General features: G+C 43.9%; 1 protein-coding gene across 1 annotated transcript in view; it reads left to right on the top strand.

The window, feature by feature from the left end:
- The first annotated feature begins 10,495 nt into the window (after positions 1 to 10,495).
- kiaa0753 (KIAA0753 ortholog) overlaps positions 10,496 to 23,331 on the top strand; it is a 66,834-nt gene continuing 53,998 nt past the window's right edge. The window contains exons 1-2 of the mRNA XM_063031033.1: positions 10,496 to 10,623; positions 11,491 to 12,094. Of these exons, the coding sequence (XP_062887103.1) occupies positions 10,522 to 10,623; positions 11,491 to 12,094 (706 nt within the window). The 5' untranslated portion in view covers positions 10,496 to 10,521. The remainder of the gene's footprint in view (positions 10,624 to 11,490; positions 12,095 to 23,331) is intronic.

Below are 23,331 nucleotides of genomic sequence, written 5' to 3'. Positions count from 1 at the left end.
GAGCAGAATTAGACTATTCTTTCTTTTTAAATCTTTTTATTGAATAAGTATACAAAAAGGTAAGCCATATAGGCACTAATACACTGTTAGAATATAATAAAATTACAGGAGATATTAATACAAAAAAAATGATACAAACAATGTAATTTAAACATAACGTACCAAGGTAACATAATAGTATACTAATTTATATATATCAATAGAGAAAAGGAAAAAAAACCCCCAAAAAAACCCACCGTGCAACTAACTAGAATTAGACTATTCAACCCATCAAGTCTGACCACCATTCTAACATGACTGACTTATAGAAACATAGAAACATAGAAAATAGGAAAATAGGTGCAGGAGTAGGCCATTTGGCCCTTCGAGCCTGCACCACCATTTATTATGATCATGGCTGATCATCCAACTCAGAACCCTGCCCCAGCCTTCCCTCCATACCCCCTGATCCCCGTAGCCACAAGGGCCATATCTAACTCCCTCTTAAATATAGCCAATGAACTGGCCTCAACTGTTTCCTGTGGCAGAGAATTCCACAGATTCACCACTCTCTGTGTGAAGAAGTTTTTCCTAATCTCGGTCCTAAAAGGCTTCCCCTTTATCCTCAAATTGTGACCCCTCGTTCTGGACTTCCCCAACATCGGGAACAATCTTCCTGCATCTAGCCTGTCCAATCCCTTTAGGATTTTATACGTTTCAATCAGATCCCCCCTCAATCTTCTAAATTCCAACAAGTACAAGCCCAGTTCATCCAGTCTTTCTTCATATGAAAGTCCTGCCATCCCAGGAATCAATCTGGTGAACCTTCTTCGTACTCCCTCTATGGCAAGGATGTCTTTCCTCAGATTAGGGGACCAAAACTGCACACAATACTCCAGGTGTGGTCTCACCAAGGCCTTGTACAACTGCAGTAGTACCTCCCTGCTCCTGTACTCGAATCCTCTCGCTATAAATGCCAGCATACCATTCGCCTTTTTCACCGCCTGCTGTACCTGCATGCCCACTTACAATGACTGGTGTATAATGACACCCAGGTCTCGTTGCACCTCCCCTTTTCCTAATCGGCCACCATTCAGATAATAATCTGTTTTCCTATTTTTGCCACCAAAGTGGATAACTTCACATTTATCCACATTAAATTGCATCTGCCATTAATTTGCCCACTCACCCAACCTATCCAAGTCACTCTGCATCCTCTTCGCATCCTCCTCACAGCTAACACTGCCACCCAGCTTCGTGTCATCCGCAAACTTGGAGATGCTGCATTTAATTCCCTCATCCAAGTCATTAATATATATTGTAAACAACTGGGGTCCCAGCACTGAGCCTTGCGGTACCCCACTAGTCACCACCTGCCATTCTGAAAAGGTCCCGTTTATTCCCACTCTTTGCTTCCTGTCTGCTAACCAATTCTCTATCCACATCAATACCTTACCCCCAATACCGTGTGCTTTAAGTTTGCACACTAATCTCCTGTGTGGGACCTTGTCAAAAGCCTTTTGAAAATCCAAATATACCACATCCACTGGTTCTCCCCTATCCACTCTACTAGTTATATCCTCAAAAAATTCTATGAGATTCGTCAGACATGATTTTCCTTTCACAAATCCATGCTGACTTTGTCCGATGATTTCACTGCTTTTCAAATGTGCTGTTATCACATCTTTGATAACTGACTCCAGCAGTTTCCCCACCACCGACATTAGGCTAACCGGTCTATAATTCCCCGGTTTCTCTCTCCCTCCTTTTTTAAAAAGTGGGGTTACATTAGCCACCCTCCAATCCTCAGGAACTAGTCCAGAATCTAATGAGTTTTGAAAAATTATCACTAATGCATCCACTATTTCTTGGGCTACTTCCTTAAGCACTCTGGGATGCAGACCATCTGGCCCTGGGGATTTATCTGCCTTCAATCCCTTCAATTTACCTAACACCAATTCCCTACTAACATGTATTTCGCTCAGTTCCTCCATCTCACTGGACCCTCTGTCCCCTACTATTTCTGGAAGATTATTTATGTCCTCCTTAGTGAAGACAGAACCAAAGTAATTATTCAATTGGTCTGCCATGTCCTTGCTCCCCATATCACTTGCATCCCCATTCTCCTGCTTTCTCCCCGTAATCTTTGAAGCCCTGATTAATCAAGAACTATAACCTCAGCCTTAAATATGACTTGGCCTGCACAGCTGTCTGTGGTAACAAATTCCACAGGTTCACTACCCTCTGGCTAAAGGAACTTTTCCTCATCACTGTTCCAAATGGATGTTTCTCTTTCCCGAGGCTGTGCCCTCTGGCCTTAGACTCCTCCACTATGTATCCTCTGCATCCACTCTATCTGGGCCTTTCAATGTTCAATGGGTTACAATGAGATTCCCCTCATTCTTCTAAACTCCAGCAAGTAAAGGCCCAGAGCCATCAAATGCTTCTCATATGTTAACCCTCTCATTCCCAGAATAATTCTTGTGCACCTTCTCCAATGCCGACATATCTTTTCTTAGAAAACTGCTCACAATTCTCCGAGTGTGGTCTGACCAATGTCTTATAAAGCCTCAGCATTACATCTTTGCTTTTGTATTCTAGTCCTCAAAATGAATGCTAACATTGCATTTGCCTTCCTTATCACCAACACAACCTGCAAGTTAATCCTGCATGGGGACTCCTGAGTCCCTTTGTACTTCTGAGTTTTTGTGCTTTCTCCCCATTTAGAAAATAGTTTGCATCTTTATTCCTTCTAAAAATTACATGGCCATGCACTTCCCTCCACTATATTTCATCGGTCACTTCTTTTTTTAATTTATTGAGATACGGCATGGCCCTTCTGGCCCTTCAAGCCGTGCTGCCCAAGAATCCCGCGATTTAATCCTAGCCTAATCACACAACAATTTATGTTCTCCAATTAACCTACCAACCAGCATGTCTTTGGACTGTGGGAGGAAACCCACGCAGTCGTGGGGAAAATGTAAAGCTCCTTGCAGGTGGCGGCGGGAAATCCTTCTGCAGACACCCTGCTTCCTCTGCACTACCTGCCCCTCCACCTGTCTTCGTACCATCCATTAACTTGGCCACAAAGCTATCAATCCCTTCATCCAAAATATTGACATAACATGAAAAGAAATGGCCCAAACACAGACTCCTGTGTCACACCACTAGTCACTGGCATTCGGCCAGAGTAGGCTGCCTTCATTCTGACTCTTCGGCAGATTGTCAGCCAATCTTCAATCCATGCTAATATTTTTCCTGCAGTACGATGGGCTTGTTAAGCAGCCTCATGTGTGGCACCTTGTCAAAGGCCTTCTGAAAATCCAAATAAACTTCATACACTGATTCTCCTTTGTCTATCCTACCTGTTGTTTCCTCAAATAATTCCAACAAATTTGTCAGGCTAGCTTTCCCTTTAAGGAAACCATGCTGACTTTGGCCTGTTTTGTCCTGTGTTTCCAAGTACCCTGAAACCCATCCTTGATAATAGACTCCAACATCTTTCAATCACTGATCTATTATTTCCTTTCTTCTTCCACCCTTCCTTCTTAAAGAGTGGAGTGACATTTGCAATTTTCCAGTCCTCTGGAACAGTTCCAGAATATGGTGATTCTTGAAGGATCATTACTAATGTCTTCACAGTCTGTTCAGCTACCTCTTTCAGAACCTTGGGGTGTATTCCATCCGGTCCAGGTGACTTATCCCACCTTCAGACTTTTCAGCTTCTGAAATACCTTCTCCTTAGTAATAGCAACAACACTCACTTCTGCCCCCTGACACTCTCGCACTTCTGACATTCTGCTGGTGTCTTCCACAGTTAAGAGTGACATAAAATATTTATTAAGTTCGTCTGCCATTTCTGTATCCCCCATTACTAACTCTCCAGTGTAATTTTCCAGCGGTCTGATATCTCCTGTCATCTCTCTTTTACTCTTAATATATCTGAAGAAACTTCTTGTATCATCTTTTATATTATTGGCTAGATTACCTTCACATTTCATCTTTTCACTCTTTATGGCCTTTTTTAGTTGCATTCTTTTAGTTTTAAAAAATTTCCCAATCCTTTACCTTACCACTAATTTTTGGTATATTATATGTCCTCTTTTGCTTTTATGCTGTTTTCGACTTCCCTTGCCAGCCACGGTTGCCTCATCCTCCTTTTAGAACATCTTTGGGGTGCATCTATTCTGCACCTTCCGAATTGCTCCCAGAAATTCCAGCCATTTCTGCTTTGCTGTCATCCCTTCTGCTGTCCCCTTCCAATCAACTTTGGCCAGTTCTTCTCTCATGCCTCTGTAATTCCCTTTACTCCATTGTAATACTAATACATCTGATTTTAGTTTCTTCTCAAAATGCAGGATGAATTCTATCATATTATGATCAGGCTCCTAAAGGTTCCCTTACCTTAATCTCCCTAATCATTACGTAACACCCAATATAGAATTGCTGTTCTACTAGTGGGCTCAACCACAATTTGCTTTAAAAAGCCTGTCATAGGAATTCTACAAATTCCCTTTCTTGGGATAAATACCAACAATGATCTTCTCTCAACCACATCTCAGCTTTGCCCACAACACCATACCTGCCAATCTCTAACTGTGCTACAAGACCTTTTGTGCATTCATATATAACCTTTCAGTCCTGTAGTCATCACCCTTTTTGATTTTGGCCCCTGTTACACTTTAGCTCATCCCACTGACTGCAGTTTTGCTTTATCATCTGCCTGTCCTCCCTCACATCTCACTATACACTGTATCTAGTTGTATACCACCTGCCCCATCTTTAACCGTAGCGCTCTGGTTCCCATCCCCCGGCAAATTAGTTTAAACTCCCTAACAGCTCCAGCAAACCTCCCTGGAATGATATTGGTTCCCCTTGGGTTCAGGTGTAACCAGCCCTTTTTGCACAGATTATACTTTCCCCAGAAGAGATCTCAATGAACCATTAATCTGAAACCCTGCCCCTATACCATTTCTTCAGCCATCTGTCAAATCATCCTATTCTTACTCTCACTGGTACTTGGCACAGGCAGCAATCCAGAGCTTACTACCCTGGATTTCAGCTTTCTTCCTTACTCCCCATATTCTCTCTTCAAGACCTCTTTCCTTTTCTTACCTATGTTGCTGGTACCAATATGTACCACATCTTCCAGCTGTTATCCCTCCCCCTTTCAAATGTTGGGGACCTGATCTGAGACATCCCTGACCCTGGCACCTGGGAGGCAACATGCCATCCAGATATCTCTTTCATGTCCACAGAATCTGCTGTTTATGGAATCCCCTATTACTACTGCATTCCTCTTCTCCCCCCTTCCTTTCTGAGCCACAGACACAGTGCCTGAGATCAGGTCGCTGCGGCTTCACCCAGTCGCTTGTTCCTCCACCCCCACAACAGTATCCAAAGCGGTATATTTATTATTGAGGGGAACGGCCACAGGGGTAATCTGCACTGGCTGCCCTTTCCCTCTCCTGACAGTCAACTAGCTACCTACCTCCTGCAACTTAGGGCTGACTACCTCGCTACTTAGGTCTTATCTACTACCTCCTTATTTTCCCCTGTGAGCTAAAGGTCATCCAACTGCTGCTCCAGTTCCTTAATACTGTTTCTAAGAAGCTGTGGTTTGGTGCACTTTGTGCAGATGTAGTTATCAGGGAGACTGTGTCTCCCAAAGTTCCCACATCTCACACAAGGAACATACCACTTGACCTATTCTTAGCGTACAGCTTTGTACTAACAGAAAATTTACTCAAAACTTACTTAGAAGCCTGTGCTTGTCAAAGCCTGTTCTTGCCAAAGCCTGACCACTCTAACACTGTCCACTCACTCAATGGCTGCTCTGCTTTCAGCTCACTTTTTATAGGTCCCTGCCTACAGCCTAACAGATCGTATGCTGAGAAGTCCCAAAAGCACGCAAGGTCTTTTTTAAACCTCACCAACGAACAGTCTCTATTGTATATAGTTCTAGTCGCCTCATTATTGGAAGGATGTTGAGGCATTGGGGAAGGTGCAGAGAAAGTTTACCAGGATGCTGCCTGGATTAGAGAGCATTGAATTGATTGAATTTATTTAAATCTTACATCCATCCCGCAACGTGAGGGAGTAAAAATCTTTGCGTTATGACTCTGTTGCAATGTAGACATGTGAATTTATAAGACTAATGGCTTGTAGAAACAAGCTGTCCCATAGCCTGTTGGTCCTGGCTTTAATGCTGCGGTACTGTTTGCCAGACAAAACAGCTGAAACAGTTTATGGTTGGGGTGACTAGTGTCCCCGATGATCTTCCAGGCCTTCTTTATGCATCTGCTGCTGTAAATGTCCTCAGTGGAGGGAAGTTCACATCCACAGATGCGCTAAGCTGGCCGTACACTCTCTGCAGTGCCCAGCGATTAAGGTTGGTGCAGTTCCCATACCAGGCAGTGATACAACCAGTCAGGATGCTCTCAGTGGCACCCCTATAGAAAGCCTTGGGGATTTGGGGGCTCATGCCATACTTTTCAGTCGCCTGTGGTGGAAGAAATATTGTTGTGCTTTTTTTGCCACATAGCCGGTGTGTACAGCCCAGGTGAGATCTTCAGAGATGTGTATACCGAGGAGCTTGGAACTATTCGCCCTCTCAACTACAGTCCCATTGATGTTGATTGGGGCAAGCCTGTCTCCGTTCCTCCTGTAATCTATGATCAGCTCTTTTGTTTTTTGGACATTGAGGGAGAGGTTGTTATCTTGGTACTACTGCGTCAGGGGGTCAACCTCTCCTTGGTAAGCTGTCTCATCACCGCTAGAAATAAGGCCTACTCAATGCCGTGTCATCTGCAAATTTGATCAGCAGATTGGAGCTGTGTGCAGCAGCATAGTCGTGGGTATAAAGGGACTAGAAAAGGGAATTCAGGACACAACCCTGGGGGGCACCTGTGTTGAGGTTCAGAGGGGCAGAAGTGAGGGAGCCCATCCTTACCACCTGTTGGCGATCTGATAGGAAGTCTAGGATTCAGCTGCACAAGGCGGAGTGCAGGCCAAGGCCTCTGAGCTTCCTGTCAAGTCTGGAGGGAATTATGGTGTTGCTGATCTGTAGTTCAAGAACAGCATTCTAGTGTATGCATCCCTCTTCTCCAAGTGAGTGAGGACGGTGTGTAGTACTGTGGCTATGGCATCATTGGTAGACTGGTTCCATCGGTAGGCGAATTGTAGGGGGTCCAGTGTAGGTGGTAGCATGCTCCCGATGTAGTCTTTAACCAGCCTGTCAAAGCATTTGCTTAATTGAGGACAGTGCAATATGGCACCGATTGTTCAGGCATGCTGCCTTGGTTTTCTTGGGTACAGGGACAATGATGAACGATTTGATACAGGAGGGCACTGCACACTAGGAGAGGGAGAGATTAAAAATGGGCGATAATGACAGTTTGGACAAACTTGGGTTGTTTTCTCTGGAGCGGTGGAGGCCGAGGGGAGTTTTGATAGAGGTTTATAAGGATATGGGAGGCATAGATAAAGTAGACAGACGGTACCGTTTTCCCAGGGTTGAATTGTGTAATACTAGAGGTTAGGCATTTAAAGTGGCAGGGCTTCATTTCAAAGGAGACGTAAGGGGCAAGTTTGTTACACAGAGAGTGGTGGTTGCCTGGAATGTGCTGCCTGAGGTGGGGGAAGATGCATATACAGCAAGGATTTCTAAGAGACGTTTAGATAGGCATATTAATGTGAGGAAAATGTAGGGATATAGACATTGTGTATGCAGAAGAGATTAGATTAACTAGTCATATGGTTACTAATTTAATTGGTTTGGCACAACATTGTGGGCCAAAGGGAATATTCCTGTGCTATACTGTTCTGTGTTCCATAATGTGGTAAACTGGATCAGCAGATTTGTAGTTGACAAAGATTGGAGGCATAATGGACAGTGAGGGAAGCAATCAAAGCTTGCAAGATGATCTTGACCAGTTGGGAAAATTGAATGAAAAATGACAGATAGAATTTGATACAAATAAGTGTGAAGTGTTGCACTTTGGGAGGACAAACTGGGATAAGACTTAAACCGTGTACAGTAGGATACTGAGGTGTGCACTAGAGCAAAGGGACCTTGGATTACAGATCCATAATTCCTTGTAAGTGACAGCACAGGTGGCCAAGGTCATAAAGAGAGCTTTTGGTAAGTTGGCCTTCATAAATCAGGGCATTGAGTACAGGAGTTAGGATTTATGTTGAAGTTGTATAAGACACTGGTGAGGCTGAATTTGGAGAAATGTGTGCAGTTCTGGTCACCCACCTACAGGAAAGGTATTAATAAGTTTGAAAGAGTGCAGAGAAAGTTTACATGGATGTTGCTGGGACTTGAGGACCTGAGTTATAGGGGAAGGTTGAATATGTTTCCCTGGAGCGCAGGAAAATGAGGAGAGATCTTATAGAGGTATACAAAATTATGGGAGGTATATTTAGGGTGATTGCTTGCAGACTTTTTCCTCTCGGGTTGGCTGAGACAAAATCTGGTGGTCATAGCTTTAGGGTAAAAGGTGAAATACTTAAGGGGAATCTGAGGGGAATTCTTTTCACTCAGGTTGTTGCGAGTGTGGAATTAGCTGCCAGCAGAAGTGGTAGATGTGAATTCAGTTGTAAAATTTAAGATAAGTTTGGATAGCTACATGGATGACAGAAGTATGGTGGTCTATGGTATGGGTGCAGCTATTATGTTGGTTACTTTCCTGAGTCTGCATTCACAACTCTCTCCAAGTTCTTGCAGTTGGGCCTTGAAAACTTAGGCAACTTAAAATCCTTATACAAAACTCTTCTGTTTCTGATGAATCAGTTCTTGAATAACAGCAATGGCTGTGGCTTCAACTGTAATTTTTAAACTTATTGTTAAATTTTTGATAAAGGACAAAGAACTATAGGATAGTGGTGGATCTATGGAAACAAATATTACAATGCTGGAGAAGTGAAATGAAGTTTCATGAACATGGACCAAAAACAAAGCAAACTGCTGGAGGAACTCAGTGGGTCAGCAGCATGTGGAGAGGGAAATAGACAGTTGATGTTTCAGGTCCAGACTTTCCATCTGGACTTGGCTATCAGTCCATTTTCCTCTGCACCTGTTGTCTGACTTGCTCTACATTCCAGCATATGCATTCTCTTGTGTTTTCATGAATGTGGAGTTTGATTGTTTGATTACACAGACTAGTTGAGCTAATTCAATGACAAGACCCAGTAGGGTTGCTGTTCCAGTTAAATAATGCCCCTCAGTGAATATATCTTGACGAATTCATGAGCATCCCTGGTTTGTGATTGCTGTAAATGGAGATTAGCCATTTGAAAGATACAGAATTCTTCAAGTCTCCATGACAGGAAGGTACGGAAGCAATGTATAAACAATTTGAGGAGCATGCAACAAGGTTATCTTCCCACCCAACTGTTCATTGGTCACTTAGGTCTCTCAGACCTCAGAACCCACAGAACCAAAATGGAATCCAATCATTCTAAATCCTGAAGGGTTGCTAAGAAAGATTCATGTTAAAATTAATTGCTTCACTTTTTTTGGTTTTAAATTTAATCTACCACGTTTCTGCAAATTGTACTATTCTGTTCATATTCTTCTGAAACTATATTCTTTACTTCATTTGAGCTCATCATTCATGCAGATTTTGAAATTATGTCCCATATAACCAAATCCACAAAATTAATCTACTGTTAATATGTTGGACCAAATCACCAGTGGATTGTCCTGACACTGCCTTCCAAGAGATTTTTTTCCTCTTTCCCTGAAGTCTTCATTTGTAGATTTCCCATTGGTATACAAAAGTAATTAGCAATTTATGATTTCATTCTAGTTAGGATTTTTAAGATTGTTTTGAAATTCCACCTTTACACAAAACTGTTCTGAATGCAGTGCAGAACAGGCCCTTCCGGCCCACTGAGCTGCTCTGCCCTGCAACCCACCTATTTAACACTAGCCTAATCACAGGACAATTTGCAATGAACAATTAATCTAAACTAGTAAGTCTTTAGACGGTAGGTGGAACCCTTGCACCCATGGGATCGCCATACAAAATTTTGAACAGAAGATGCCAGAATTGAACTCCGAGCTCCAACACTCCGAGCTGTAATAGCGTTGCACTAACCGCGACGCCACTGGCACCCCAGGTAAACTTGATGTGATCATTGTATCCCCTAATGTTATCAAAACATGCAATTTCCTGGTTACAACTGTTTTGTGTAGAAATTGAGCTCTGAATTTCTTTTTCTCAATCATTTTAATATCTGTATAGACTAGTTTAAATGTTTCGCTGTTTTTTCCAAATGTAATCAAGTGTGTGAAATGTTGTTTTGTTTTGTTCACTCATTTTTAAGTTTCAAGATTTTACTTTTTGTTGAGTCCTATTCTCTTTAACTTTATACCTTTGTTTTACAAAATAAAACTTTCTCATTATTTGCTTATCTCTAGTTTTACTGACTTCTGTTCACTTGGATGTTCTCCTTTTACAAAGTCAAGTTACTATTGTATTAATTTGTACAATACAGGTAGTCATGGCTACAAAGATTCAGCAAAGGCAGGCAATGAACACTGCCCAGTCGCTGGGGCAGTGGATGCCTTCCAAATCAACTGAACAGGATTTTGGAAGTGGTGATCAAAATAGAACACAGTTTTATAAGACTCAGGTATGTTGCAACATCCTTATATTTTTCACTAACTAACAATATGCTGCCATCGTAGTTAAATTCTACTTGGCAACAATTTAAGGATAGTAATGGAAGCATAAAACAACTTTAATGTGAAGTTAATTTTTATCTTCATAATTTTTTGAAAGGAAGCTGCCACAATTTTTTATTTTGGGGCAGCACGGTAGCATAGCAGTTAGCATTATGCTATTACAGTGCCAGCGATATGGGTTCAATTCCTGCCTTGGTCTGTACATTCTCTCTGTGACCGTGTGGGTTTCCTCTGAGTACCCAAAGTCGTATGGCTAAGTTCCTTGGGTTAATTGGTAACATGGGTGTGATTGGCAGCATGGGCTTGTTGGGTCAGAAGGCCTGTTACAATGCTGCATCTTTAAATAAAATAAGAAACTAACAGATTTTAATCTTTTGTGAAATTGTTAGAAATTAAGAAAAAACATGAAACGGATACCTTGCTGCCTTAAGTAACTTCTTTAAAAAAAGAAAAAGTAATACTGACATGTGACAGATAAATTGCTCAGGAGCAATGTACTTGTATTGGTCACAGCAATAGAGGAACAATTTTTACCATTTTAAAATGTCATATTCTATGTATGAGATCATGAGGCAGTTAACAGTGAACACTTTTCTTGTGATGACGATAAGAATTGAGAATTGGGTTACTCACATTGCCTTGGTACACCTGTAGTCAGTATAGTATTCAAAGCAATCATTGGATCTCCATTTCTGTAAAATACTGCTGGATGATGAAGATATAAAAGCCTAATTCCTCAGTTATTCATTTCATGAATCATCAGAAGAATGAAATGTGCTCAATTTGCTGAAACTTCCTTCATATTTCTTTTTTAGTTAAAATTCAATAAAGATGTAGTAAATGCTATATCCAACTTGGCTGTGAAATTCACGAACCCTCGCCCCATTGTAATTGAGAAGCTCCAGCAACCTTGTCAGCAGCAGGTACAGGATGATGTCCAAAGTGTGCGGAGTTCGATGCAATTTTCTGCTGTATCTGAAGACAGATTAAATGTGGCCATCCAACTGGCAAAGAGAGATCTGAGAAAAAAGCATCGAGAAGAACAAGTGAAAGATTATTTGTATAAACATGGAAAAGATGAGCTGCAGTCTTCATTACGTCCTAATCATGAGAAAGGGAAATCTGCTGACAATACTTCACGAATGAAGAATAAAGTCGAAAATGGAAATATTACAAAACCAAGGCACCAGAGAAACCAGGCTACAAAAGAGGAATTTACAAGATCTGGTGCCAGGGTGTATATTTGCACCTTGAACCAAAACCAAGATAGAGCTGCACTCTCCGATTCACCACCTACACATGACCAAGGCCCACGGCTGAATCAGCATAACCTGGGCAGTAGAAGTGCAGAAGAGATTCATAGACTGAGAATGGAGCTCAGCAAGTACTTTCAGAAGATTGAAGACCTTACCAAAAGAGGTATGTCTGTTTTTAAAGAAAATGCTTTATTATATATGTTTGATTTCTATGTTATTTGGATAGTACATCGTAGAGAAAAATGTCAAACAGCAGAATTGAGTACCGAGCTTAACAACTAGTCAAAGTCAAAAAAAAGTTTATTACACACAGAGCTTATAAAAAATATTCACCCATCCCCCCCCCCCAGGAAGATTTAATGTTTTATTGTTTTATGACATTGAATTTCAGTGGATTTAATTTGGCCTTTTTGACACTGATCAACAGAAAAAGACTCTTTTGTGTCAGAGTGAAAACAGATCTCTACAAAGTGATCTAAGTGAATTAGAAATATAAAATACAAAATAACTGATTGCGTAAGTTTTCACCATCTTCAAGTCAGTAGTTAGTAGAAGCACCTTTGGCAGCAATTGCAGCCTTGAGTCTGTGTGGTTAGGTCTCTATCAGTTTTGCACATAAGGACACTGCAATTTTTCTCCATTGTTCTTTACAAAATCGCGCAAGTTCTGTCAGATTGCATGGGGATCATGAGTGAGCAGCCCTTTTCCAGTTCAGGCACAAATACTCAATTTGTTTGCCGTCTGGATTCTGACTTGGCCACTCCAGGATGTTAACTTTGTTGTTTTTAAGCTGTTTCTGTGTAGCTTTGGCTTTATGCTTGGGGTCATTGTCTTGCTAGAAAACAAATCTTCTCCCAAGTCGTAGTTCTCTTGCAGACTGCGTCAGGTTTTCCTCCAGGATTTCTCTGTATTTTGCTGATTTCATTTTACCCTCTATCTTCATAAGCCTTCCAGAGCCTGCTGCAGTGAAGCATCCCCACAGCATGACATAGTCACCACAAGTCTTCACGGTATGAATGGTGCGTTTTTGATTGTGTGTGGTGCTTGACTTACACCAAACGTAGCATTTAGTCTGATGGTTACAAAGCTCAATTTGGTTTCATCAGACCATAGAACCTTCTTCCAGTTGACTTCAGAGTCTCCCACATGCCATCTGGAAATCTAGCCGAGATTTCATGTGAGTTTTTTTGAACAGTGGCTTTCTCTTTGCCACCCTTCCATAAAGCTGCGACTGGTGAAGCACCTGGGCAACAGTTGTTGGATGCGTAGTCTCCCATCTCAGTCACTGAAGCTTGTAACTCCTCCAGAGTTGTCATAGGTCTCGCTAGTCCCCTTCTTACACGGTTACTCAATTTTTGAGGACAGCTTGCTCAAGGCAGATTTACAGCTGTGCCATATTCAAAGGTTCAAATTTACTGTCAGAGAAATGCGTACAATATACCTCCTGAAATGGTTTTTCTTCACAAGCATCCATGAAAACAGAGAAGTGCTCCAAAGAATGAACGACAGATAAACGTAAGAACCCCAAAGTTCCCCCCAACTCCCCCTCTCCCATGCAGAAGCAGCAGTGAGCAACAATCCCCCTCCCTTCAATGGCAAAAAAGCAAGCATCAGCACCATCACCAAGCACTGAAGCGCGAGCAAAGTAATAGCAAAGACACAGACTTTCAGTTACCTCAAAGACTTCGTGTTACACCCGGCATTCGACATACCACAGATTCTCTCTCTCTCTGTAATAAGGGAGAAAATGGTGTCTCCATTCTGCTAGCGGGCAGTGAGATATAACAAACAACTCACTGGTTTACAATATTTAAAAAGTTTGTTACGTCGCTTTTCTCGAGCTCTGTGCCCGAAGATCGCAAAGATCCCGGGTCTTCGGGCCCACAGCAGATATCCTGACTCCCCTGACGACACATGGATCTCCTGTCATGACACCGATCTTCGATCCATCTGTCTCCAGAGCCCCGAGATCTTAGGCTTCTGAATTCAAGCCGGGCTCACAGGCTGAACCCTTGGCGTGCCGAACAACGGCCCGTCCTGAAACCCCGAGAACGGGTTCCATTCCCGCAAAGAATCAAAATCAGTGAGTAACTCCAGGTCAGGGTCTTCAAAACAACTCTGAAAGGGAAAAATAAAGATAAGAAAGATGGAAATAGAGCTGTTTCCGAAGATGCAAACAAAGGAGTCGCCATTTAGTGCCACCTTAACTCCGCCTCTGTCTCCGTAACAAATTCTTCCCATTTCTTGACGATTGACTTAACTGTATTCCAAGGGATATTCAGTGACTTGGAAATTTTCTTCAATCCATCTCCTGACTTGTGCTTTTCAATAACCTTTTCGCCGAGTTGCTTGAAGTGTTCTTCTGACTTCATGGTGTAGTTTTTGCCAGGATACTGACTCACTAGCACTTGGACCTTCCAAACAGAGGTGTATTTTACTACAGTCAATTGAAACACCTCAACTGCACACAGGTCTCCATTTAACTAATTATGTGATTTCTAAGACCAGTTGGCTGCACCAGTGATAATTTGTTGTGTCACATTAAAGTGGTGTGAATACTTTTTATAGGCATTGTGTGTGTGTGTGTGTGTGTGTGTGTATCTTGAGATTAATCTTCTTGCAGGTATTTATAGGAAAATAAGGAGATGTAGTAGAGTTCAAGAAAAACTCTACAGGAATTAAAGGAATACATGTTGTAGAGTCCTTGAAAGCAACTCTATAGGTTGTAGACGCAAACACGAGGAGATCTGCAGATGCTGGAATTTCAAGCAACATGCATCAAAGTTGCTGGTGAACGCAGCAGGCCAGGCAGCGTCTCTAGGAAGAGGTACAGTCGACGTTTCAGCCCGAGACCCTTCGTCAGGACTAACTGAAAGAAGAGCTAGTAGGAGATCTGAAAGTGGGAGGAGGAGGGGGAGGGGGAGATCCAAAATGATAGGAGAAGACAGGAGGGGGAGGGATGGAGCCAAGAGCTGGACAGTGTGTTGCTATAGGTTGTAGGGTCATTTCAGACTTGAGATGAGTATAGTTTTCCATGTCGATTCAGAAGCCTGATGGTTGAAGGGTAATAACTCTTCCTGAACCTGGTGGTCTGGACTGAAGACTTGTGTATCTTCTATCTGATGGTAGTAAAGAGAAGAGAGCATAGTCTAGAAGTTGATAGTTCTTGATGTTTGCTGTTTTCTTGTGCAGCACTCCTTCTAAATGCACTTCCCAGTGGGGAGAGCTTTCCCTGTGATGGACTGGATTGTATCCACCACTCTCTGTCAACTTTTCTATTCCTGGGCATTGGTGTTTCCATACCAGCCTGTGATGCAACTAGTTAGGATACTACCCATTGAAGTTTGTCAAAGGTTTAGCTGACACGCCAAATCTATGCAAATGTCTAAGAAAATAGAGGCATTCATTCATTTCCTATTCAAGTAGAATTGTGCATTTGCTTCCTTTTTATTAAGTTCAAAGTAAAAATCAAAGTACATATATGTAACCATATACAACCATGAGATTCATTTTCTTGCAAGCAATCAGATAAATACAAGAAGCACAATCGAATCAGTGAAATACAACACCCAGTAGGAAATGTTAGATGAGTCTTTCAAAGCGAGTCCAGTTTAGTGGGAACAGTTCAGTGATGGGGCAAGTAAAGTTATCCCCTCTGGCCTGATGGTTGAGCGTTAATAACTGTTCCTGAACCTGGTATTCGGGTCCTGTGACAGCACTCTGAATAGATGTGCTCAATGGTGGGGAGGGCTTTACTCATGATATCCAGTACTCACCATATCTACTACTTTTTGTGGGCTTTTCAGTACAAGGGCATTGGTGTTTCCATACCAAGCCATGATGTAGCTGTCAATATACAGTACTCTCCACCACATATCTAGAAGTTTCTCACAGTTATAGGTGATGTACCGAATCTTTGCAAACTTCTAAGAAAGTAGAAGTGTTGCCATACTTTTTTTTGTAATGGCACTTGCGTATTGAATCCAGGACAGATCCTCTGAAGTGATTTAGTGATTTAATAAAATGAAGGGATTTAAAGTTGCTGACCCTCTCCAACTCTGATCCTTTGATGTGGACTGGCTCATGGACTTCCAGTTTCCTCTTCTTGAAATCAATAATCATCTCCTTGGTGTTGCTGACATTAAGTGAGAGGTTGTGTTGTGGCACCACTCAATCTCCCTTGTATATGCTGATTTGTCACTATCCTTGATTCAACAGTGGTGTCGAGAATGGTATTCATTAATTTGATGTGTTTAGAATTTGATGATCTAAGTTGTCTTTTTCAAGCATTCTTTATGATACACCAAACAGTGTATGATTTCCAAATTAGAATTACCAATTTATTTTGAGAATCAGCAACTTGAGACAGAGAAATTAATCAAAGAAGAGAATGAAATTCGGTGTGATTTCCAAATTATAATAATTGTTATAATGACTCCTTAACTCGTTCTTCTTAGTAGGTCAACACGGAAGCAAGAAGGATTATTGACTTATTCAGGAGAGTGATTAACGCCTAAATTTGACTGATTCAATCGATTTTTATCTGTTTAGTTTGCATTAGTTACATTAGTCATTGATCATACTATTGGGTGAAGTAATTAACCCTCGTGTATGTAAATAACTTTCAACCAAGAATTATTGATAACCATTAAATCATAATGAGCAGCACAAGGGCATAGGAATTGGTGGAAAAAAAGAACCATTTTTTTCCATTTTACGTTTCGATAATTATCCATTTTACATTTCGATAATTACATGGTAGTAGTAATGTAGTTATTGACTTTCAGTTAATTTACACCAAACCAGATTCTGAGGTCAAGAAAACTGCCTGTTGCAGAAGAGATCAGAATATGCTGGCTGAGTGTGACTGTTGCGTTTGACTTCATATTTTCCCCTTGGAAAGAGTGCTGAGACCTCAGGCTGAGCAGGATTATACAAAGCTAATGGGCTCGATGCACCTTGTAGATCTGACCATTAAGCTTTGAACCAGCTGTGCTTGGTTTATCCAATGCAACCTTACTCAGCTGAGTGGATTGCGGACCTCAATTGAAAAGGTAAGAGCTTTGCTCTGAAACAAAAGCAATGCTGGAAACCCTCAGCAAATGTGACTGAGTGCCTGTAGCATTTTGTTTTGGATTTTTGTCTTCTTTAATTTTTATTTTCTTCTTTTAATGAAGAGTCATCTAAGTTTTATATGTTTTGAATTGCAAGTGATTCTGAGATACACCCTGCGGATGCGCTGGGACACATCATCAGTGATGTAACCTGGGGTCGTCGGGTCTTTCAACATCATACACACTCACCCAAGCAACCCAGCCGGGGTTGATCAGACCCCAGCTTATGTCCTAGCAGCAATGGCCCACGGGTCACTCCTTCTGATCCATAGCCATCTGGAGGCTCTCTCAGCAGCCTCTGTGATGGTCCTGATCGCTTTCCTCTTGCCAGCCCCAGTGATGCCAAGTAGGGTGTAGTCTCTGCAGAGTGAGCGGCCGGCAAAATCCCTGCACCCGACTTCAATGGGCTCACAGCGAGCATTCCAGCCTTGCCTCCACCACTGCTCCACCAGCTGGTACTTGGCCCGCTTCCGCTCATTTGCCTCCAATATGGCCCTTCCAGGGAACTGTCAACTCAATGAGGGCAACCAGCTTTGAGGACACTGAAGAAAGGACCACATCCGGCCTCAGTGAAGTTGTTGCTATATACTTTATACTTTATTGTCGCCAAACAATTGGTACTAGAACGTACAATCATCACAGCGATATTTGATTCTGTGCTTCCCACTCCCTAGATTACAAATATTAAATATTAAAAATAGTTAAAATTAGTAAATATTAAAATTTTAAATTATATATCATAAATAGAAAATAGAAAAATGGGAAGTAAGGTAATGCATAAAAAACTGAGAGGCAGGTCCGGATATTTGGAAGGTATGGCCCAGATCCGGGTCATGATCCATTCAGCTGCCTTATCACAGTTGGAAAGAGGCTGTTCCCAAATCTGGCCGTACGAGTCTTCAAGCTCCTGAGCCTTCTCTCGGAGGGAAGAGGGACGGAAAGTGGGTTGGCTGGGTGGGTTGTGTCCTTGATTATCCTGGCAGCACTGCTCCGACAGCGTGCGGTGTAAAGTGAGTCCAAGGTCGGAAGATTGGTTTGTGTGATGTGCTGCGCCATGTTCACGATCTTCTGCAGCTTCTTTCGGTCTTGGACAGGACAACTTCCATACCAGGTTGTGATGCACCCTAGAAGAATGCTTTCTACGGTGCATCTATAAAAATTAGTGAGGGTTGTAGGGGACAGGCCAAATTTCTTTAGTTTTCTCAGGAAGTAAAGGCGCTGGTGGGCCTTCTTGGCAGCGAACTCTGCTTGGTTGGACCAAGTCAGGTCATTGTGATATTGACCCCGAGGAACTTAAAGCTTTTGACCTGTTCCACTTGTGCACCACTGATGTAAATTGGGTCGTGCTGTTGGCTACTCCTTCTGAAGTCAACAACCAATTCCTTTGTCTTGCTGGCGTTGAGAGATAGGTTATTGTCTTCGCACCATGCCACCAGGTTCTTAATTTCCTCTCTGTACTCAAACTCATCATTACCCGAGATACGGCCTACAATTGTGTCATCAGCAAACTTACATATTGAGTTTGATGGAAACTTGGCTACACAATCATGGGTGTACAGTGAGTACAGCAGGGGGCTGAGAACACAGCCTTGTGGGGCACTGGTGCTCAGAGTGATTGTAGAGGAGAGCTTGTCCCCTATTTTTACAGCCTGGGTCCTGTCTGTGAGGAAGGTGAAGATCCAGCTGCAGATCTGAGTGCTAAGGCCCAGGTTCCGGAGCTTAGGAATCAGTTTATTTGGAATGAAGGCAGAGCTGTAGTCAATGAAAAGGAACCTTACGTATGCGTCTTTATTCTCCAGGTGTTCTAAGGAGGAATGTAGGGCCAGAGAGATGGCATCTGCTGGTGACCTGTTGCTCCAGTAGGCGAATTGCAAAGCATCGAGGTTGACTGGTAGGCTATGGTTGATGTGTGCCATAACCAATCTCTCAAAGTACTTCATAGCAATTGATGTCAGAGCCACAGGTCGATAGTCATTCAGGCATACCACCTTGCTGTTCTTTGGCACTGGGATTAACGTTGCCTTCTTAAAACACGAGGGGATCTTAGACTGAAGCAAGGAGCAGTTGAAGATGTCAGCAAACACTCCAGCTAGCTCGCTTGCACAGGCCCGGAGAACCCGTCCTTGGATGCCATCAGGACCCGTCGCCTTCCTTGGATTTATCTTCAGGAACGCCCTTCTAACATCCTCCTCGGTGACGATGAATCTCGATGTCACCAGGTCCGGTACATCCGGAGGGAGCGAGACGCTCCTCTTCTGTTCGAATCTTGGGTAGAATACGTTAAGTTCGTCAGGAAGAGAAGCGCCACAGTTATTGATATTCTCAGCCTTTTCTTTGCGCCCAGTGATCTCATTTAGACCCTGCCATAGTCTACTGGCATCCCTTTGGTTAGCCTGGGCTTCCAACTTGGCTTGATATTGCCTCTTGGCGCCCTTAATGGCTTTCTGGAGTTCACGCCTGGATTCCACGTAGCGACTGGTATCCCCGGACCTACAAGCCACAGCTGTAGCCTTTAAAAGGGACTTGACCTCATAATTCATCCAAGGTTTCCGGTTAGGGAATACCCGGATCGTCTTGCGAGACACACCATCCTCCGTGCATTTCCAAATAAAGTCCGTGACAGCTGAGGCATACTCATCGAGGTTAGCTGCTGAGTCCTTGAATACTAACCAGTCCACTGATTCAAAGCAGTCACGGAGGACCTCATCCGTTTCCTCCGTCCAAAGCGACACTACTTTTGATACCGTGACCTCCCTCTTCAGTTTCTGTTTGTAAGCCGGGAGGAGGAGTACGGCCTGATGGCCCAATTTTCCGAAGTGAGATCGTGGGATGGAACGGTAGGCATCCTTGACTGCTGTGTAGCAGTGATCAAGTATATTTGGGCCTCTGGTGGGGCAGGAGACATGTTGGTATAACTTTGACAATGCCTTTCTGAGGTTGGCCTGGTTAAAGTCCCCGGCTGTAATAAGCAAAGGCTCTGGATACCTGGTCTCAAGTTCACTGATGTTGGCATACAGTATGTTCAGAGCACACTCCACATCTGGAAAATATGGTCGGGAAACTTCAGCTGCTTCCCCAATTCAACTTGAAGCAGCCAATCTGCTGCGGTGCTAAGCGGCCTGATGATGATGCTGGTCTGGGCTGACATAGAGGCTGTGCTCCGGCTCTGACAAAGGAGATTTTCTTCCTCTGACCACTCTGTTTGCTGGTGGTCATAGCCATCGCAATGCTCTCTGCCACTGCCTTCAGCACCTGGTCATGACACCACCGATAGCGACCTTCCCCCAAGGCTTTAGGGCAGCTGCTAAGGATGTGCTCCAGTGATCCTCTTCCTAGACAGAGAGGACATGCTAGTGTATCGCTCTTGCCCCAGACATGGAGGTTTGCAGGGCTTGGCAAGACATCATAGAGAGCCTGGATCATAAACTTAATGCGCTGGGGTTCTGCCTGCCAGATGTCAGACCAGGAGACTTTCCACACTAGCGCACCTTTCCACCTTGTCCATGATCCCTGCAGCCGCATGCCCACCATCCTGCTACTCCTCTCCTCTTCAACGCCAGCCCCTACTTCCTCCAGGACTAGTTGGCGTCTGTCCTTGCCTCTGGCCTTGTCATAGCGAGGTTGTGAACCGGAGCCCAGCCCCACTCGCCCAGTTGACACTGGCCCCACCAGAGCCCTGTGTCTCAGCCGAGACTCTGCTACCACTAGCCCTTCCTGTGCCTTCCACTTCCTGCCAGTCTGTACCTGGATGCCTGCTGCTGCCACTTTAGGGTCCTTGGAATCCCTGTACTGCAGCACCTCTCTTGTGCGGGAAACCCTGAACTTCTCGTCCAGGCTGCTGAAGGGAAGTCGCAGCTTATTGCACTTTCCGTACAGTGCTGCGCCGCTCAGACTACGAGGTAGGCCCAGCCACCTTCGAAGGTAGTTACTGACCTTCCTGTCCAGCAACTCCACAGTTGTCACAGGCACCTCGTACACCAGTAGCGGCCAGAGGATTCGGGGTAGGATGCCATGCTGGTAAATCCAGGCTTTGAACCTTCCAGGTAAGCCTGACTTGTCCACTGTGGTGAGCCAGCTCTCAAGCTCCTTGGAAGTTGATCGGACGGCAGCTGCATCTCTGAGACTACAGTCGAAGACCTTCCCCAAGCTCGTGACTGGCTTCTCGGTGATAGATGAAATTGTAGTGCCATCCAAGGTGAAACAAAACTTGTCCACCACTTTGCCCTTCTTCAACACCATGGAGCTGGATTTAGCTGGTTTGAAGCTCATCCTTGCCCATGCGATGAGCTTTTCCAGGCCCTGGAGGATCCACCTGCTGCCAGGAACTGATGATGTCGTGACAATGAGGTCATCCGTAAAGGGCCTGATCGGGGACTGCCGAACACCAGACTTGATCAGCGAGCTTTTACACTCTGCCTCAGCTGCCTTGACTATAATATTCATGGCAAGGGCAAAGAGAATAATGGAGATTGTGCACCCAGTTATAATCCCCTTCTCCAGCCTATGCCAAACTGATGTCATAGCTCCAGAAGTGACTCTCAGTCTGAAGTTCCCATAGTAGTTCATGATAATGTCCTTGATCTTTCTGGGAACATGGTGTTGGTCCAGTGTAAACTCCACCAGTTTGTGGGGTATTGACCCATACGCATTGGTGAGATCTAGCCAAAGCACGACCAGGTCTTCCTTCCCCCTGTGCGCCCCCCGATCAGCTGGATGACTACTCCAGTGTGTTCCAGGCACCCAGGCACTCCGGGAATTCCACCCTTCTGCACTGAAGTGTCGATGTAAGCGTTCTTAAGGAGAAAGTCCGTCATCCAGCGGGACAGGACACTAAAGAAGATTTTCCCTTCTACACTAAGCAGCGAGGTGGATCTGAACTGCTCCAGGTTTGACGAATTTTCCTCCTTGGGGATCCAGAACCCCTCTGCGTACCTCCACTGGCTCTGGCTGAAGACACAACCTCCTGGACTTCCTTCCAGGTGGGCTCCCTCACATCGAACTCCACTATGGGGAGTGGTTGGCTTGTAAGGGCTCTGTGGAGGCCCAGCTCTTGCTCCCTTGCAGGGCCGCTCAGGATGTTTTGAAGGAAATGGTCCTATCTTTTCTTTAGAGCACACAAGGTGGCCGCTCCGTTTCTGCCCTAGGAGCTGTTTTGTAAAACCAGTGGGATTGGCTATGAAGGCAGTTCGCTTCCTGGCTTTTTCTCTCGCTCGCCTCCCGTGCCAATCTGCTCTGCGCAGGGTCATTAACTTCTTCTGCAGATGTTCTGGAGCTCAACCAGGGGAGGTTTCTCCTTTTCCATTGGCACCTTGAACTGCCGTGCCAGGGACCGGAGTTCTTGGCGTAGTTGGAGGATCTGGGCTGCCCTGCGGTTTATGTTAAAATAAATTTTACTTAAAATTATTATAACCCCCCTGGCAAGCCTCAGGGTCGCTCAACTCGCTGTTGTCTAGGGAAACAGCCCTCGGCCCCACCAAACTGGGTAATTAAGTTTGTGTGGATGCTGTGTGATGTACCCCACCCTGCCAAATAACCGATAATACACCATATACGATTAAATGAATTACAGTTTATAGATATTACTGGAACTATATAATTAATAGAGATAAAATATAAAAGGAAAATAAAAGGCGCCACACTTATCAAAGTTCAATCTCTTCGTGCACAACAGTTGGAGCTCTAGTAATGATCCTCTCTTCACCATTCGATCCCCTCTGACCACCTCGACCTGCCACCTGGGACCAACCACGGTGGTCGACCAGATGCTCTGCATGACTCTGTCTCCGTCTCCTCTCCTCACTGAAAAACCTGGACCTCGGACTCCCTGCTCGGGGTCCGACCCTGTTAACCAGTTCACAGCACCTTGTCCATTCTCTCGCTCTCCATCGCGCCTTCTCCCCAAAAACCCGTGCATCACAATAACTTACAGACACACTAGAAAGAATAACATCTATCCCAATTGGTTCGTTTGCTCTCTTATTAATAGCATAATTCAAGCAAGCTGCTAGCGGGAGAACTTCCTCAGCAGTTAGCATAACAAAGAAGCCATTTTAATTAGCCTATGCAGTAACATAAAAGAAGAAACCCTTACACTATATTTCCTCTTTTTAAATGCCCCTGAACAAGGGATTATCAGGCCAGCTCACGGAAAGCTCCTCAAAATGCACTACCTTAGGCCTTGTTACTGCTCCCAGGACAGCCAAGTAAAGCCTTTGGCTAAATTTGAATCCATGGGTCTGTAAAAAGTTAGCGTAGCAGCCGAGATTGGGAAGGTGGTGGCTGCAGG

The sequence above is a fragment of the Mobula hypostoma genome, chromosome 23, assembly GCF_963921235.1.
Source record: "Mobula hypostoma chromosome 23, sMobHyp1.1, whole genome shotgun sequence".
Classification (NCBI taxonomy): Eukaryota; Metazoa; Chordata; class Chondrichthyes; order Myliobatiformes; family Myliobatidae; genus Mobula; species Mobula hypostoma.
This window is presented reverse-complemented; position numbering and strand designations above follow the sequence as displayed.